Below are 17722 nucleotides of genomic sequence, written 5' to 3'. Positions count from 1 at the left end.
AGAACTAGGCAAGACAATCCCCCTTCGTACCCATGAGAGCTCGATTAATGGCTGCTCCCTAGGTACTGCAGCTTGCGGGAACTCCAGCCCAAAAGAATTATTCCATAAAACACAATTCATTTTTGGAAATTCAAACTATTTTCAGCTGACAAGGCATCCACAGCTTTCACAAAGGCTGTTTTTTGTAAGGATTCTATTCTATTTTCACAACATGAACTTTAAAAAAACAAAAAAACAAACAAATACAATTTAGCTTTGTAAGATTTAGTCAAGCCCGGTATGAGCCCACACTAGCTCTGCTCTGACTCTCACTGTGGCGTGCTCTTCTACGGTCGCAAGAGTTGCGAGGGCCCTTTATCACTGCTTGCAGTTTTAATTGTATTTTGTATTTTGACTTGTTGTACATTGATCTTGAATGTCTTAAAAGGCTCTCAATTAAATATTAAATAATTGTCATTATTGTTATTGTTGTTATTATCATTAATATTATTATTATATCTGAATTACATTATTACGTAGAATTTACCATAAATGTTACCTAGCAACCAGCTATAACTAAACTAGTCTTCATCTTATTTACCCAATAGTTCGTATTTGACAACTAAAAATATGACAGCACCCTTTGTTTTGTTTGAATGTTTAAACTGTCAGAAAATGTGTTCCTCACATGTAAATTGTCCCTGCATTTTGAATAGAAGTGTGTATATTGATGGCAGACCGGGAGATATTCCTTTTTAGAACATTGCTCTTGTCATTTTAAACTCTTTTCTCAACTTACCAAATTCTTCATAACTTGCCACATGACTGATGTAAAGCTAGAACAAATATTTAAAACATGAACTATGCCACCAGAATGTAGTAACAAAAAAATATGAATCATTCACAGTCACTTTAATCTTGAGATTCCGTGGTTAGCAACTCTTGTAGCTGACTGACTAGCCCCATGAGCAGTTTTAATCTGTTTAATGTTTATCTTAAGTTCTGTACTTAATAATTTGGGTTTGACCAACTAAGGAGTGCAGCCTGTGCTGTTCAAAGTACGGAAGTTAAGAACTACCAGATTGTATGATTTGAGCAGTTTGTTTTTCCTGATTCCATGGCAACTTTGCATGGAGCTAGTTATGCTAACCAGCTAACTCTATTGGCCCATCTCATCACCATAACAAAACACCAGAGTGGAGTGAGAGTGAGGCTTAGAAGAGGCTTTCCTGTTGTGTCTCCAAAGTACACCTGGCTCCCCCTGGATACTACTGTAATGCTGCAAGACACAGAGGAAAGATATGTCCTGAGAGCTTTTACACATCTTACACTGCCCTAACACTGGTAGTGTAAGATGTGTATCAGCTTAGACTGATGAGTCTACCTGTTTGAGCTTCTCTGAGGCTTTTGTTGAAGCTTTTCTATTATTGTTGTATTTTACTGTTCTGTATGTTTAAACTGCCCCTTGGGGACAAATAGTTATATTGATTGATTGATCTATTTTTTGTTGCATTGATTCCCACTGGAGATACTTACTGTGTTGTGTTGTCTCTAGGCTGTGCAGTGTGACAGATGAGGTCATCAGGGCGTACTTTGAGTCCCGTCTGGCGGTTCTGGAGCCAGTCTTCCCCTTGGCCTGTCACCGCCTGTGTGAGGGACCAGACTTTTACATGGAGTTTGGATACAAGCTGCAGCCACAACCTGAAGGTACAAAAATATGTTTTGATACTTTACAGCTGATGTCCTCAACATTCCCTGGGGGTGTGATAACTGGAGGCACTGCTCTGTCAGAAACTTAAATTAGATTTTAATCTGAGCTTTGTTTTAACACAATCTTAAAGAACACTTTTTATGCAAGATGGACTTTTCGACCATAACCATTTTAAAGTTAATTCCCCTCACCATTTACTCACCCGAAGTTTTTTAGTTGGAGTGAATTGTGCATGTTTGAGCAATATTTAATCGCATACAGAGCAGTATACACTAGGGATGGGACGATATACGATAATATCGTTAATTGCGATAAAAAACGTCTGCAATTAATTGTTCGTGGTATTTTTTTAATAACCGTGATTATCACACACAATTATAATCACCTTTATGGCATCATACAGCCTCATGTTTGCAGTTTCAATACAATGTTTAGATGTTAATACTGGTGTTTCTCCACAAGGGGGCCTCTGTCATAGCAATTACACTTGTTGGCTTCCGTGCATACTGGGCAGCACAGTTATTGCTGTCTGAACTATATTCTGCCAGATATCAACAATAAACAAAGTCTGATCCGTAACTCTCCACAGGAACGTGCCAGAGCGCACCTCAGCACAGATGAGATGCTAATGTGTATATATCTTATATTTTAAACACCTTTCAAACAATAGACAAATGAAGTCTAATTCATACAGCTAAACACAAATGTGCCAGAGTGCATGGTTCAAATGCGCACTATGAGCACAGAAGCAAAGCTAACGATTGCACACGATATATTTTACCTACAATTATGTCAATAGCAAAATAAACAACGCTTACCGATCGAGAACGGCATCCAATCCATCAAAAATAAGGTCCTCTACTACTCTACTCCTACGATCACGTACTTCCTTTGTTTTTTCAGTTTTGTCATGTTTAGAACGCAAAAAAACAGTGGGTAAAATGTACACACATTATGCACTGTTGTATCCACTCGGCTTTGTTTACGCACTTGTCATGCTCCGTCTGTTTACGGAAAACCACACCATGCCATACATCGTCGTGTTCCAATGCTCATTGGCTGTAAGGGGAAAATGTCACTAAACGTGTGTAATTAGTTGATTCTACAAGGGGTTACTTGATTCTACAAGGGTGCTACAGGTGACTTTCAGTCACCTGTAGCACTAATTTGCTGTCTGGGACTCAAGTATCCCACAACCCCCATCTTATTGGCCAACACTGGTGTCAATCAGAAGCTAACACATTTGGGCACTGAGGAACGAAGTTGGCGCAGTCAGAAGTTTATTATGCCTGAAATCGACAAAAGAAATGCAAAAAAGTGATGGAGCAGATTTCACGTTTGGAATACTTTCCTGCAGCAGATTGGACATGGACGATCTAACTTATTTTGTGGAAATAATTTCTTCACTGGATTATGTTCTCTGGACCTGTACAGAACAAATGAGACGAACTTTCTGAGAATATGTTGATGTTTGACAGAACCTGAGCCCTCAAAGGTAAGTGAAGTCCAAATCAAAATTTTTGGCTTTTCTTAAATACGGCTTTCCTGTCAGTACTGTGGTGATTGCAGGTGAAAATGATTTGCATATTTGGGAAGACAAGCGCCATAGGTTTCATTTGATGTGTAGATTGTTTGTGTGGGTGATGCAAAAGTATATGTACATTGCTGTAGAGTTGTAAAGTAGGGGTGACGGCCCAGGGGCCGGTCGGGGGAACATTAACAGGGTAATAATTATCGTGATAATATTGTTAATTGCGATTATTTTGGTCACAATAATCATGAGTCTAAATTTTAATATCGTCCCATCCCTGGTATCCACCTACTGCTCTGTACTGTTTGTTCTCAAATTTTATTTTCTTAATCTTTGATACGTGTAGGATTCAACAGTAATGTGTAGTAATTTTGTTACAAATGGAAAAAAGAAAGAAAAAAAAACACTTAACGCTTTGTTGTGATGACGTTTTTACGGCAACGTCAGCTCACATTGGGCACCATAGTTTTCTAATGTGGAAGTCAGCGGGCTTGTTCTTTTTTATTGTTATTGTTATTTTAGATGAATATTATGATTTTTAAATATCCAAATTATAACATAATGAACATAATGAACCAATATGTCTTCTTTAGATAACAGCTTTTAGTCACTCACTTTAAAAAAAAATTGAAAATCAAACACCTAAATGGGCCCATGAGCACCTGTAATGATCACAGGCTCCTGAAAAGTGTTGTTAAAATCCATGTTTTATTTTTTCTTGAGTTTTAAGACTTTGATCTTAAAACTGATCAGACCGTGTTGCGTGCATTGTACCATCATGGTAACTGCTGAACATTCCGCCATAGACATACATGAAGTACTCTGCCCACAAGATGTCACTGTAAAATATCAGTGTTGACTTTTGCAGGACAGTGACACAAATGCATGCCATCTGCCCTTACCTATTTCACTGTGCAGGCTCCGGGATCCTCCTGTTCATTTTCCACGCTAACTTCCAGAATGAGATCACAGCTCGCCTGTGCGGCCCCTGTGCGGTCCATGCAGTGGTTCTCAACGATAAGTTCCAGCTGCCCATCTTTCTGGTGCTCGCTCCTTCTCTCTCTCTGTCTCACCCTCTTTGTGAGTCTGCTACTGTAAAACTAACACATGTCTGTGCTCTTACAGGACAGTCACTTTATTTATTCGTTTAGTCCTGTCCCAGGCATCAACAAACTCTTCATTCGCCTGGCAGAGTCTCCCACAGCAAAGGTAGGTTTGCCACTTAGCTTATTCAATTACCCCTTTCACAAAATGCTTATTAAGTCCAGCTGTAGGTATACAATCTTCATTTGGCAGATGTTGCTGCTCTTCTAATGAATAATTTTAAGTAGGTGACCAAATGAACAGTGTTGCTGAAAAAAGTAGAAAAACATCCATTCTTACAGGCTTGCATCACCACAAACCTAACTCTTATTTGGTCTGGAGGATGGTTTCCTCCTTCTTGTGTCCTTGGAAATGTTGTTCCTGGCTATAATTTTCAACAGTATGGAATAAAAATATCTATCTCCATGTTCTGATGTATGGATTTAACTTGAATCATGCAGTTGACTTTCCACCTCCAGAAAGGTACACACTATCACTTGAACCTGAGTTGCCAGTGTCTTAGCCTGCAGATAGGAACGCATCCACGTTTTTCTCATTGTCAGTATGTGGACAGGCCATGTCTCATGTCAAAGCTCAGAACCTATAGAATTTACAGAATACTGAACTGCAGAGACTTCACTAACTGATTAATGATTGGGTGCAGGTGCGGGGGTTTAGGTAGTTACAATCCAGATCAGAGAGATTCCTTTAAGGTTTAAACCAACTGGATTTCAGCCAATTTTTTCCAATTTTTTGTGATTGTTTTGTAAGGACCAAATCAAGTTTAGCTTTTACTGATAACAACTGTGGTGCTGATTTAAACAGTTACCTTGTATCCAGAAACATAGTTAGGTCATTTTAAATAAAAATCTTGCATAAGGATCTTTCAAAATTATTTCCAAAGGAGACAAAACAAAGAAATACACATACTTATTGGCAGCTTAATTGGATAAAACATCTCATTTGATAGCTCAAGAAATAACAGTCCAAAGCCTCTAATTGTCATGTTGAATTTAGCATTTTTGTTTAAATGAGTATTCTGGCCAGACAGTGACACACACCACTGGAAGAGCGACATTTTGTTTCCAATAATGTGGTGTTGCTGGAATGCTTTTTTAGAGGATTCAATTTGGCAAACAGTTGTCAAAAAAAGAAAATCCCCAAGTCCACTTTTATGGACTAGCTATGTTATCACTATATTATTAAAGAGGGGGTATTATGTAAAATGGACTTTTTGGAGCATGTTTTAACATTCCCTCATCAGAAACATGCTTGATGCAAATCCACTTAACAGTTCGCAGTATGATCCTGTCCAATGCTCAGCCTACAAGCCTACGTCACCCATTTTCCATAAATATACAAAAGCATGGTAGAAAATAATACATTGCAACTTCACAAACCTGACATGATGTGCAGTAGTTTCATTGGTGAAAAGAACACTGATTGGGTTGTGATACCACTCTGAAATGGGAGTGAACAGAAAGGAGGGGGATCATCACTGAAACTAAATGTTAATACATTGTTTTTGGCAAATACAGCATTTTCAAAAATGGTAAAAGGTAACATGGTCATCTAAATATGTCCAAATATATGTGTTTGTAGTTAATACCCCATACAAGTGTAATAACTGCTCTTTAACATTAGTTATTTACTTGCTCAGGTCAAGCTGCTCATCTCTGCATACAAAGTTCAGCTGCAGGGGACATTTTGAGGACATCACAGGGCATCTATGGAACACCCAGAGCTCTAACCATGTGCTTGGACATGGGCAATGAAACAATTCTCACTCTGAACACTACTCCAGAGACAACAAGGGCCGGGGGCTCCTTCTGCTGGTGGACGGTGTCGACGTATTTTTTTACATTGCACATTGCTAGTGGTGAAAGACTGGTACTTTTTAGAAAAAAAAAAATTATATACTTGAATCAAGCCAAGTGTTCATAACTTTGGAAAGCTCCTGTTGCTCCTGTTTTGTGAGATTGCTGTTAATATAACCACTACAAAGCAATGTGTATATGTGTGTGTTTGTGTGTATTATGTTTTTGTATTGTGATTCCTATGAGTGAGTCCTATACAACCATTGAAAACAATACGCCCTTTCTAATTAACTGAATAATGAAGTGCTGAATAATGGGAGATCAGACTACTAATTTCACCAATATTTTTTAAAAAATAACATTTTTTTCTCAACATATTTTCCACAAACTGCCACTTAACTGATGTAAAACCATGATAAAAGCAAATCATAATTAGAAAAACACGAAAACCTGTCATATGCATTTGAAGATACAATGATGCACAGGTCCTTGAGTGATCACCTGTTGCCTTCACTATCTCTAAATTATAGTTAAATTTACACAAAATAATATCATTTTAAACACAGAACAATGGTTTCTTTCATTTTATTGTGGCCATGCAACTTCTTAAAAAGTTCCAAGATAGCTTGATTATAATTTAGAGATGGTAAAGACAACAGGAGCCCAGTGAAGGATCTATACCAGTGTCTAACCAGAAAGTAAAATTATAAATGTCACAGAAATTTTAAAAAACGAGGCAAGATTTTTTGTAAAATCTTAAATATAATGATAACTATGGTGCGCACAAATCTCTTTAATCCATGTTAGAATGTTGTTACCTCATCAAAAACATACAAAGAGTTGTCTTGCCTTTTACACATGTTTAAGTAACCCTTTATTATTAGTCTGTTTACACGTCGAAAGTTAAAAATGCTCTGTTCCACTTTGTGATGTCATGAAGTGGTATTTTCAAGTTGACAGCTACCATTTGCAGTTTGTTTAGATTCCAGGGCTGAAATCATCCAGTTGATTCTGGTGAAGGTGTATGAAGTTTAAAAACACAGTGGAGCACTTTCTGTATTACCACATGACATCACAAGGTTGAACAGTGAGTGTTTTCTGTTCAGGAGAAGAACACAACCTAAATATCCAGGGTTATATGCAACGTATGCTCTGGAAGCTTGTATGTTCCATCACTTGCTGACCTAAGGCCATGCAAAGCTTCTGAATGAGTCACCACAGGGCAATATTTGACAGGAGAATTAATTGGGATTTTACCTCTTTAGAGCATGAACCCCTTTAAAAGTCCTATATTACACAAAATTGTTACCTCCTCAAAAACATACCTGGAGTTGTGTTTTGTTTCATTCACACATGTCGGAGTGATCATGCATTATTAGGTTGTCTACATCTTCAAAGCTCAAAATGCTCTGTTCCACTTTATGTCATTAAGTGGAAGTTTTAAGGTGAACAGCTACTTTTAGTGTCAATTGAACTGATTTACTCTACAATACAACAGAATAACCACAATTTGTTCTTTAAAGATAAAATGAATTGTACAAACGCTTATTTTTATGTATACAGGGAGAGTCCTCATGACTCTCATTGCACTTTAACAGTGCCCTGTTAAAATAAAGAGCAATACAAAACAAAAACTAAACAAATAACTGCATAGGTCCAATAAAAACAGCTGCAGATGTGATTATAAATATCACGAGATTATTAAAGTGCATTTGTGGCACCAATGTAGGCAGGCAGGCAAGTTTATTTGTATTCGTACACGAAGTAATTCAGTCCTTTACAGAATAAGAAAGACATTAAGATCACAATACAGCAAATCAAAACAAATAATCATAAATAATCATCATAAAATTAACATTAAAAGAGAAGAGTGCTTTCAGTCATATCCACAGTGAAACAGAACTAGAGGCCTGTCTCACATTTTCAGGAAGACTGTTCGAGGTTTTAGCTGCATAAAACTGAAACGCAGATTCCCCATGTTTAGTCCCAACTCTGGGCACCAGCATGTTTTTTAGATGGTAAAAAGCTACAGATGTTATTGATTTGATGTGGCTGTTAAAGTTCAAGTCTGTGTCCATTATTAGCCCTAGATTTCTAGCCTGATTTGAAGGTTTTAAAGAGAGACTGGAAAAGACTGCTAACACTTTCTCTCTGTTTTTGTGGGCCAAAGACTATGACTTCAGTCTTGTCTGAGTTTAGATGGAGAAAGTTTTGCATTCACACACTGGTTTTGCATCCACACACTGATCTGTTGGATGCAGTGGCAGAGTGAATCCACTGGTCCATATTCACCTGCTGCTAGTGAGGCATAGATCTGAGTGTCATCTGCATAGTTGTGGTAGGACACATTATTGCTGTGTATTAACTGGCCTAATGGCTGCATGTAGAGATTGAACAACAGGGACCCCAGGATTGACCCCTGGTCAGGGACATTTTATCTGAAACACATTTTCCAGTTTCAACAAAGTACTCTCTGTCTTCTAGATAGGAGTTGAACCAGTTTAGTGCAGTACCAGAGATGCCCACCCAGTCCTCTAGTCTGTCCTCTAGTCTCTGTAACAGGATCGTATGATCGGCAATGTCAACATCAGCACTCAGATGTAACAAGATCAAGAGTGAGACTTTGCCTGCATCAGTGTTCAGGCAGATGTTGTTTGTCACCTTGATAAGAGCAGTCTCAGTGCTGAGGTGGGGTCTTAAACCTGACTGGAAAACATCAAAGGAGTTGTTCATTTGGAGAAAGTTAATAAGCTGTTGGTAAGCAACTTTTTCAAGGACTTTGCCTAAAACGTCAGATTTAGGATCGGTTGGTAATTGTTCAGCATTGTGACATCAAGACTGCTCTTCTTTAGGAGAGGCTTGATAACTGCAGTTTCCAAACCTCTTGGGAATGTTCCGGATTGAAGTGACATGTTAACTATGCAAATGAGTGGTGATAGCGAACTGTTGAGCACAGGCTTTAAAAACCTAGTAGGTAACACATCGAGGCAGCATGTAGATGAACTCAGACTGGTGAGAATCTCCTGGACAGTTTTGTCAGTTACAGGTGCAAAGTGAGTTAGCTCTAAGTATCTAGGTGGCTGGAGGGGTATTATTTGGTTGTGCAATTGATGGCATTTTTAATGCCCTAAACCTTGTTTCTGTGTAAACTCCGCACACCCGACTGGGCGACAGGTGCGTAGGAGGTGAAGCACTTGTCTAAAAATTAAAGAAAAACTCCAGCACACTGTCTCACTCTTAATGCAATTTATTCCATACAACGTTTCGGTCTCTCTGATACCTGAAGAAGGTCAGAGCAACCGAAACGTTGTATGGAATAAATTGCATTAAGAGTGAGACAGTGTGCGGGAGTTTTTCTTTAATTTTTAGACAAATGCCCTGAACCTTGTCATTAAAGAACACTGCAAATTCATTGTACATAGACGTGGAAATTAGTTCTAATGGCAGCGGAGCTGGAGCATTTGTTGATCTGTTAACTATTGCAAACAGGATGCTAGAGTTGTTACTGTAACTTTTGGTAATGTAAGAAAAATACCCCTCCCTTGTTCTACATAAACTGTGGCTGTACGTGTATATTTTTTCTCTGTAAATCTCATTATGAACCTGAAGCTTTGACTTGCACCATTCCCATTTGGTCCCCCAGCACTCCCTTTTCTGTGCCTTGACCGAGTCATCATTTCTCCATGGTGCTTTCTGCTTGTCTTTAATCATTTTAACCTTTATCAGTGCAATGGTGTCCAGAACATTTAAAACACTCCAAGTCACGTGCACCATGAACAGTGCACCTATGTTATCATTTATGTGTCTCCTTCGAACAACCGCAGGACCAGCCGCTGGTTTGGCAGACAGGTTAAAGAAGAAATGATCAGACCAAGCAACATCCACTACATTGACATTTGAAATATTTACTCCTTTTGTGATGTATAGTTCCAAAGTGTGCCTTCTGTTGTGGGTGATCTCGCTGACATGCTGAGTCAGACCAAAGGTTTCAAGGACAGAACTGAGCTCTTTAGTTTCTGTCAAACACATTATCCCTGTGCACATTAAAATCACCTGTAATGACTAATGACTAAACTATTAAAGTTTTTTGCATATAACTGAAAGTTTGCATGTTCTTGAAACATTCCATTTTTGGGAAGCAAAATAATCAAACGCTTTTTTTTTCTTTTTAATTCCTAGAGCCAACATCACAAGCAACTTACATGGACACAAAGGAACATGCATTCACACTAGAAATGGACTGATATATAGAATCTCCAGCACAGTTCTCCAGAACACACACACAAATTCTTACATTTCAGTTCTAGTGCAGCCAGTTTTTAGATGTAGACAATCCTGGGATCTTGTATTAATAGTTCCTGCAAGCAAGTTATTCACGCAGTCTATCAAGTAATCCCTTAGAAATACATTTTTGTTCTCTTCTGACATAACGATGGCCAATCTACTTTTTTAAAGTGTACAGTGATGTTTTAAATTCATCACCTGTTATAAAATGAAGGGCTGAGTGAAAGTGTACCTACATTTTTCACAGTAGATGCTGAAGTCTACATGTATATTACCGGAGGGCCGAGCGGGAATGGCGCAAGTCAAAGCTCCAGGTTCATTATGAAATTTACAGAGAAAAGATGCACATGTACAACCACAGTTTATGTAGAACAAGGCAAAGGTATTTTTCTGACATTATTGGAAGTTGTAGTAACAACTCTCGTATCCTGTTTGCAACGGTAAACAGATTAACAAACCCCCCAGCTCCACTGCCGTTAGAACTAATTTCCACATCTAAGTGCAATGAGTTTGCAGTATTCTTTAATGACAAGGTTCAGGGTATTAAAAATGCCATAAATTCCACAACACAAATAACAACCCAGCACCCACCTAGACACTTAGAGCTGACTCACTTTACACCTGTAACTGATAAAACTGTCCAAGAGATTGTCACCAGTCTGAGTTCATCTACATGCTGCCTCGATGTGCTACCCACTAAATTTTTAAAGTCTGTGCTCAACAGTTTGCTGTCACCACTCACTCACATAGTTAATATGTCACTTCAATCTGGAACATTCCCAAGTGCTTTGAAAACTGCGGTTATCAAGCCTCTCCTAAAGAAGAGCAGTCTTGATGCCACAATATTGAACAATTATCGACCAATCTCAAATCTGCCATTTTTAGGCAAAGTCCTTGAAAAAGTTGTTTACCAACAGCTTATTAACTTCCTTGAAATGAACAACTCCTTTGATGTTTTCCAATCAGGTTTTAGACCCCACCACAGCACTGAGACTGCTCTTATCAAGGTGACAAATGACATCCGCCTGAACACTGATGCAGGCAAAGTCTCAGTCTTGATCCTGTTAGATCTGAGTGCTGCTTTTGACACTGTTGATCATGGGATCCTCTTACAGAGACTGGAGGACTGGGTGGGCATCTCTGGTACGGCACTAAACTGGTTCAAGTCCTATTTAGAAAACAGGGAGTACTTTGTTGAAATTGGAAAATGTATATCAGATAAAATGTCCCTGACCTGTGGGGTGCCCCAGGGTTCAATCCTGGGACCCCTGCTGTTCAATCTCTACATGCTGCCATTAGGCCAGTTAATACGCAGCAATAATGTGTCTTACCACAACTATGCAGATGACACTCAGATCTATGTCTCACTAGCAGCAGGTGAATATGGACCAGTGGATTCACTCTGCCACTGCATCCAACAGATCAGTGTGTGGATGCAAAACAACTTTCTCCAGCTAAACTCAGACAAGACTGAAGTTATCATCTTTGGCCCACAGAAACATAGAGAAAGTGTCAGCAGTCACCTCCAGTCTCTCTCTCTAAAACCTTCAAATCAGGCTAGAAATCTAGGGGTAATAATGGACTCAGACTTGAACTTTAACAGCCACATCAAATCAATAACATCTGCAGCTTTTTACCACCTAAAAAACATTGCAAAAATCAAAGGTATACTGTCAAAGCCAGACTTAGAGAGACTTATCCATGCATTTGTCTCCAGTAGGTTAGACTACTGTAACGGCCTGCTCACTGGCCTCTCCAAACGAGCCTTAACACAGCTGCAGTACATCCAGAATGCTGCTGCTCGGGTCCTGACTAGAACCAGGAAGTATGAGCACATAAGTCCTGTGCTCAGGTCTCTGCACTGGCTTCCTGTAGCTCAAAGAATAGACTTTAAAGCAGCTCTGCTTGTGTATAAGTCTCTCCATGGCCTAAGTCCAAAGTATATCTCCGACATGTTAGTGCCATATGAACCATCTCGCAATTTGAGGACTTCAGGGATCGGCCTCCTGCTGGTGCCCAGAGTCAGGACTAAACATGGGGAATCAGCGTTTAAATTTTATGCAGCTAAAACTTGGAACAGTCTTCCTGAAGATGTGAGACAGGCCTCTACTTTGACAATGTTTAAATCCAGACTCAAAACAGTTCTGTTTAGCTGTGCATATGACTGACAGGTTTTTATTCTGCACTCTTCTCTTTTAATGTTGATTTTATGATGATTATTTGTGATTATTTATGTTTGATTTGTGTGATTTTAATGTCTTTCTTATTCTGTAAAGCACTTTGAATTACCTTGTGTACGAATTGTGCTATACAAATAAACTTGCCTTGCCTTGCCTACATGTCCATAATCTAGTACAAAAAGAGAGGTTGCTTGTCGTAACGGCGGGGTTGGGGGTAGACCAAAGACGTGCAGGATTCGGGACAGGTTTACAGTGTTTTATTTACAGTTAGTGAAAAGTACAAATAATAGTTCGATAATCCAACAAGAGCCGCGGGCAGGGTGTGAGCAAGAGCCAGGGGCGCATCGGGGAAAAGCCGAGACGGGAACAGGGATCCGCCAGGAGCGGGACGCAGACCAGAACCAGAGGGAGCCAAGCTAGAGCAGACAGGAGAGCGGGAACCGGAGCCGAGGCGTGGTACTGCCGGGGTCCAGGACGAGACAGGGAGGTGAAGGTAAGGAGTAGACAATGCCAGAGCTGGACCGTGGAGTTAGAAACAGGGCCAGAAGCCAGGAGCTGTGGAGGTCAGGAGAACCGGAACCTGGGAGGCAGCAAACTCCGATTAGCATCAAAAAGGGCAAGAGACAAAAATGCGTTGACACGCGGACGGTCTGGCCCCGAGTGTCTTCTCCCAGCTCTTCTTAAGCACGGCAGGTGGTGGTGATTACCCTGATGGGACACAGGTGCGCGCGGGAGGAGCCGAGGGCTCCGCCCAGTTCCGGGTACAGACAGGTGAGGGAGGGGGTAGAGCACACAGGGGCCGTGTCTCAATTCGCCAAACTGGCCTTAGGATCACCGTTCGAAGTGTGCGTCGAAGGGCAGTTACGTAATTTCCGGTGCAACAAGGGCTGTCCCATTTCAACCCACCCTGCTGAATGCGCCCGACAAACCTGCCCTTCCCTTTCCACGTTTCCATGGAGATCGGACGTAACGTGAAGTGTGCTTCCATGCACACTTCACGCACTTCTATATCCCATCATGCACCGCGACTACGCAAGAAACAGAAGAAAATGGAGTCCGCTGCGCAATATACGTTCAAATGTTTGTACTGGTTTACCTCATCTACAACAGTGTTAAATCTGAATAAAGATCTGTACTGTGTGTTTGATGATTAAGAAGGAGGGGAGTTACATGGAATAAAGGAATGTTCAGTTGCTACACAATAAGAAGGCATTATTATCATTAGAAAATATTACTGCAAAAAGAATAATGTAATAATGTTTGTTTCTATTGTAAGTGTCAAAGACCAAGAGAATGAAACATAAAGTCAGAAGAGTTTAATGAGTTCCACACAGGTAATGTGAACAATGAAGCAATGGACTCTCAGGAAAGGACAGAAGAGAGTCCTGAGATGTGCACAAAATCTTCATGAGTTCCGGTACATTCCATACGTCTGCGCCCCCTCGTGGGCACTTGTCATTTACCGTCGTGTTAGTAAATGAAGATACTAGCTTGATGTAGCGCTGCATTGTTAGAAAATACCTCACAATAATAAGATGGAATGAACTGGCACGGCATAGAAGGTAACCAACGCCCTTTACTGTTATTAAAGTGGTGTAGCCACTGGCCAAAATACTGAATCGTTAAACTGCAATATCCCACTATATGTACCACTAATCAGTGTTCTCTGGTTTATAGACTATGAATGTAAAAATGATACTGTTACCTCTGTCTCTGTTATTACATTTTCACAAGGTATATTTTGTTAAAGTTATGAAGTAGCTACAAATGAGAAAAAAATTACCTCAAACGTTATATTTGCCTATTGATATTCAATCTAAAAAAAAAGAAACGGCTGTGACGACGACATCTCGGCTTTTCTTCTATTAAATAATAAATAATTAAAAATAACATACGTAATGTACGTATCGTACACTCAAAGACAGCGGTGGAAGTGCAGTCCGTGGTGTGGGCCTGTCCCACTTCAGCAAGATGGCGGCTACACTGAAGAGGACAGATTCTCGTCTGGAACCTTCAAACTACACTTTGAAGAGTACTTCGAAGGGTCCCTTCAAAAGGTGCATTTGGCAAATTGAGACACGGCCAGAGAGGCACAACAGGAACAGAAATACACACATCATGACATTGCTTGAACAATTTTCTGCAATTCAATGGAATACAAGATTTGTTTCTGCAATAAAAAATAAAAATGATAACTTTGAAACTGTTACATAATTTTGAGATATGTATTTTAAAGGTCACGTAACAGGCTGTTTATGCTATGTGTAAGGAGTCACTCAGTTGGCCTATTAGGAGCAGACTCCAGCTTTAGATATTGTCACTCAACAGTTTTTTACCTCCCTATTTAAATGACATGAAGTTGGTGGCTCTGACTAAACTTCAAGTCACCGAAACTGGGAGATGAAATTGGACCAGACATTATGCATTGATTTCCCATCTTTAGCACTATGTTTATAAGTGATTAAAAGTCACTGTCCAACGCTTTGGACTGTTGTAGTTTAATGTCACTGGAGCCGATGTGCACTCTCACAGTTGATATGTCCGTACAACTGGACAGTGTCTGTCAGCACAGTGTTTATGTGTGATACCTGAGCTCCAGGGTGGCAATTGTTTCAGCAATAATGGAACATAACAAAGTACAAGTAGTAAAGTACTGTACATAAGTACAAAATTTACACTCACCTAAAGGATTATTAGGAACACCTGTTCAATTTCTCCTTAATGCAATTATCTAATCAACCAATCACATGGCAGTTGCTTCAATGCATTTAGGGGTGTGGTCCTGGTCAAGACAATCTCCTGAACTCCAAACTGAATGTCAGAATGGGAAAGAAAGGTGATTTAAGCAATTTTGAGCGTGGCATGGTTGTTGGTGCCAGATGAGCCGGTCTGAGTATTTCACAATCTGCTCAGTTACTGGGATTTTCATACACAACCATTTCTAGGGTTTACAAAGAATGGTGTGAAAAGGGAAAAACATCCAGTATGTGGCAGTCCTGTGGGCGAAAATGCCTTGTTGATGCTAGAGGTCAGAGGAGAATGGGCCGAGTGATTCAAGCTGATAGAAGAGCAACGTTGACTGAAATAACCACTCGTTACAACCGAGGAATGCAGCAAAGTATTTGTGAAACCACAACACGCACAACCTTGAGGCAGATGGGCTACAACAGCAGAAGACCCCACCGGGTACCACTCACCTCCACTTGGACAGTTGAAGAGTGGAAAAATGTTGCCTGGTCTGATGAGTCTCGATTTCTGTTGAGACATTCAAATGGTGGAGTCAGAATTTGGCGTAAACAGAATGAGAACATGGATCCATCATGTCTTGTGCAGGCTGCTGGTGGTGGTGTAATGGTGTGGGGGATGTTTTCTTGGCACACTTTAGGTCCCTTAGTGCCAATTGGGCATCGTTTAAATGCCACGGGCCAACTGAACATTGTTTCTGACCATGTCCATCCCTTCATGACCACCATGTACCCATCCTCTGATGGCTACTTCCAGCAGGATAATGCACCATGTCATAAAGCTCTAATCATTTCAAATTGGTTTCTTGACATGACAATGAGTTCACTGTACTACAATGGCCCTCACAGTCACCAGATCTCAACCCGATCGAGCATCTTTGGGATGTGGTGGAACGGGAGCTTCGTGCCCTGGATGTGCATCCCACAAATCTCCATCAACTGCAAGATGCTATCCTATCAATATGGGCCAACATTTCTAGAAGAAATTTCTAAAAGAATGCTTTCAGCACCTTGTTGAATCAATCCCATGTAGAATTAAGGCAGTTCTGAAGGCAAAAGGGGGTCAAACACCGTATTAATATGGTGTTCCTAATAATCTTTCAGGTGAGTGTAGGTATCTGTACTAAGTAAATTTTAAGGTGGATACTTTTCACTTTTACCTCATTACATTTGAGAGAACTCAACTATATACTCAACTATATTTTTTAACTGGACAGAAAAGTAAAACTATTTTTTATTATAATTTGAGAGCTCCTGAAAAAGCTGAGGGGTTTTAACACATTCATAGTTCAAGCAAACAAAAAATACAATTAAAACCAGCTAGAATAGTTTCTGTTGAATAAAATTCACCACAAATCTTTATCAAAGGTCGCTGGTATGGACGGGCTTGACTTGGGACACATGGAATGTAGGGTGGATGTGGAGGAAAGGAGGAAGCTGCAGCTGTATGGCAGACGGGTTAATGATCTTCATGATTTTGAAGGGGCCCAAGAAGCGAGGAGAGTTTCTGGGAGTCAGTCTTAAGTGGAATATTTTTTGAAAAAAGCCAGACTGACTGACCATGCTGATATTTAGGAGTGGGGGTGCAGTGCCGGTCTGCACCTGCCTTGGTCCTGGCCCCAGATTGGAGCAGGGCAGCTCTGGTCCCCAGAATCTGCGGCAGCATTGGAGGTTGTGTTGTACGGATGGTACCGGGCTGGTACCCTAGGGAGGCTTGGAATGGGGATATACCTGTAGCAGAACTCACCAGAGAATTGTGCGCGTACTCGATACATGGTAGGACTGTGCTCCAGGCAGAGGGGTTCGCAGATACCACACAGCGTAGCTCCGTCTCCAAGTCTTGGTTGGCCAGCTCCGTCTGTCCGTTGGTAAGGCTGACAGATGTGCCCAGACCCTCGCAGAAGGAGTGCCAAATTTGGGATGTGGGGTCCCTCGGTCCGAGACTATATCCAAGTGAGCCTGAATACATGGTTGGTTATTTGGTCAGCCATCTTCTTGGTGGCCGGGAGCTTCGGTAGGGTGACAAAATGGGCTGCTTTGGAGAAATGGTCAACAATAGTGAGGATGACTGTGTTACCTTGGGACGGTGGGAGACCCGTCACGAAGTCCACTGCCACATGGGACCACGGTCACTTCGGGACTGGGAGCAGTTGGAGCAGACCGGAAGGTGGCGAGTGGGAGGCTGTACCCCTGGCACACCCCTGGCATGCTGAGACGTAGGCCCTGGTGTCCTTGTCAACGGTGGGCCACCAGAAATGATGTCTCAAGAGGGAGAGTGTGCGATTGACCCCTGGGTGACAGGCAAAGCAAGAGCACTGGACCCATTCCAGTACCTTGGAGCAGACTGTATCTAGAACAAAGAAAGCACCAGGTGGGCCATTACTTGGATCAGG

At 40.8% G+C, this 17722-nt stretch overlaps 1 protein-coding gene across 1 annotated transcript in view; it reads left to right on the top strand.

Moving 5' to 3' along the window:
- The window catches only part of mphosph8 (M-phase phosphoprotein 8), a 44505-nt gene extending 34284 nt beyond the window's left edge, over positions 1–10221 (top strand). Inside the window, exons 11-14 of the mRNA XM_033987593.2 lie at positions 1535–1686; positions 4140–4264; positions 4347–4430; positions 5965–10221. Coding sequence (XP_033843484.1) covers positions 1535–1686; positions 4140–4264; positions 4347–4430; positions 5965–6015 — 412 coding nt within the window. The 3' untranslated portion in view covers positions 6016–10221. The remainder of the gene's footprint in view (positions 1–1534; positions 1687–4139; positions 4265–4346; positions 4431–5964) is intronic.
- The last annotated feature ends 7501 nt before the right edge of the window (positions 10222–17722 follow it).

Source organism: Periophthalmus magnuspinnatus, chromosome 21, assembly GCF_009829125.3.
Source record: "Periophthalmus magnuspinnatus isolate fPerMag1 chromosome 21, fPerMag1.2.pri, whole genome shotgun sequence".
NCBI lineage: Eukaryota > Metazoa > Chordata > Actinopteri > Gobiiformes > Gobiidae > Periophthalmus > Periophthalmus magnuspinnatus.
The sequence above is the reverse complement of the archived record's forward strand: the minus strand, read 5'-3'. Positions and strand labels throughout refer to the sequence as shown.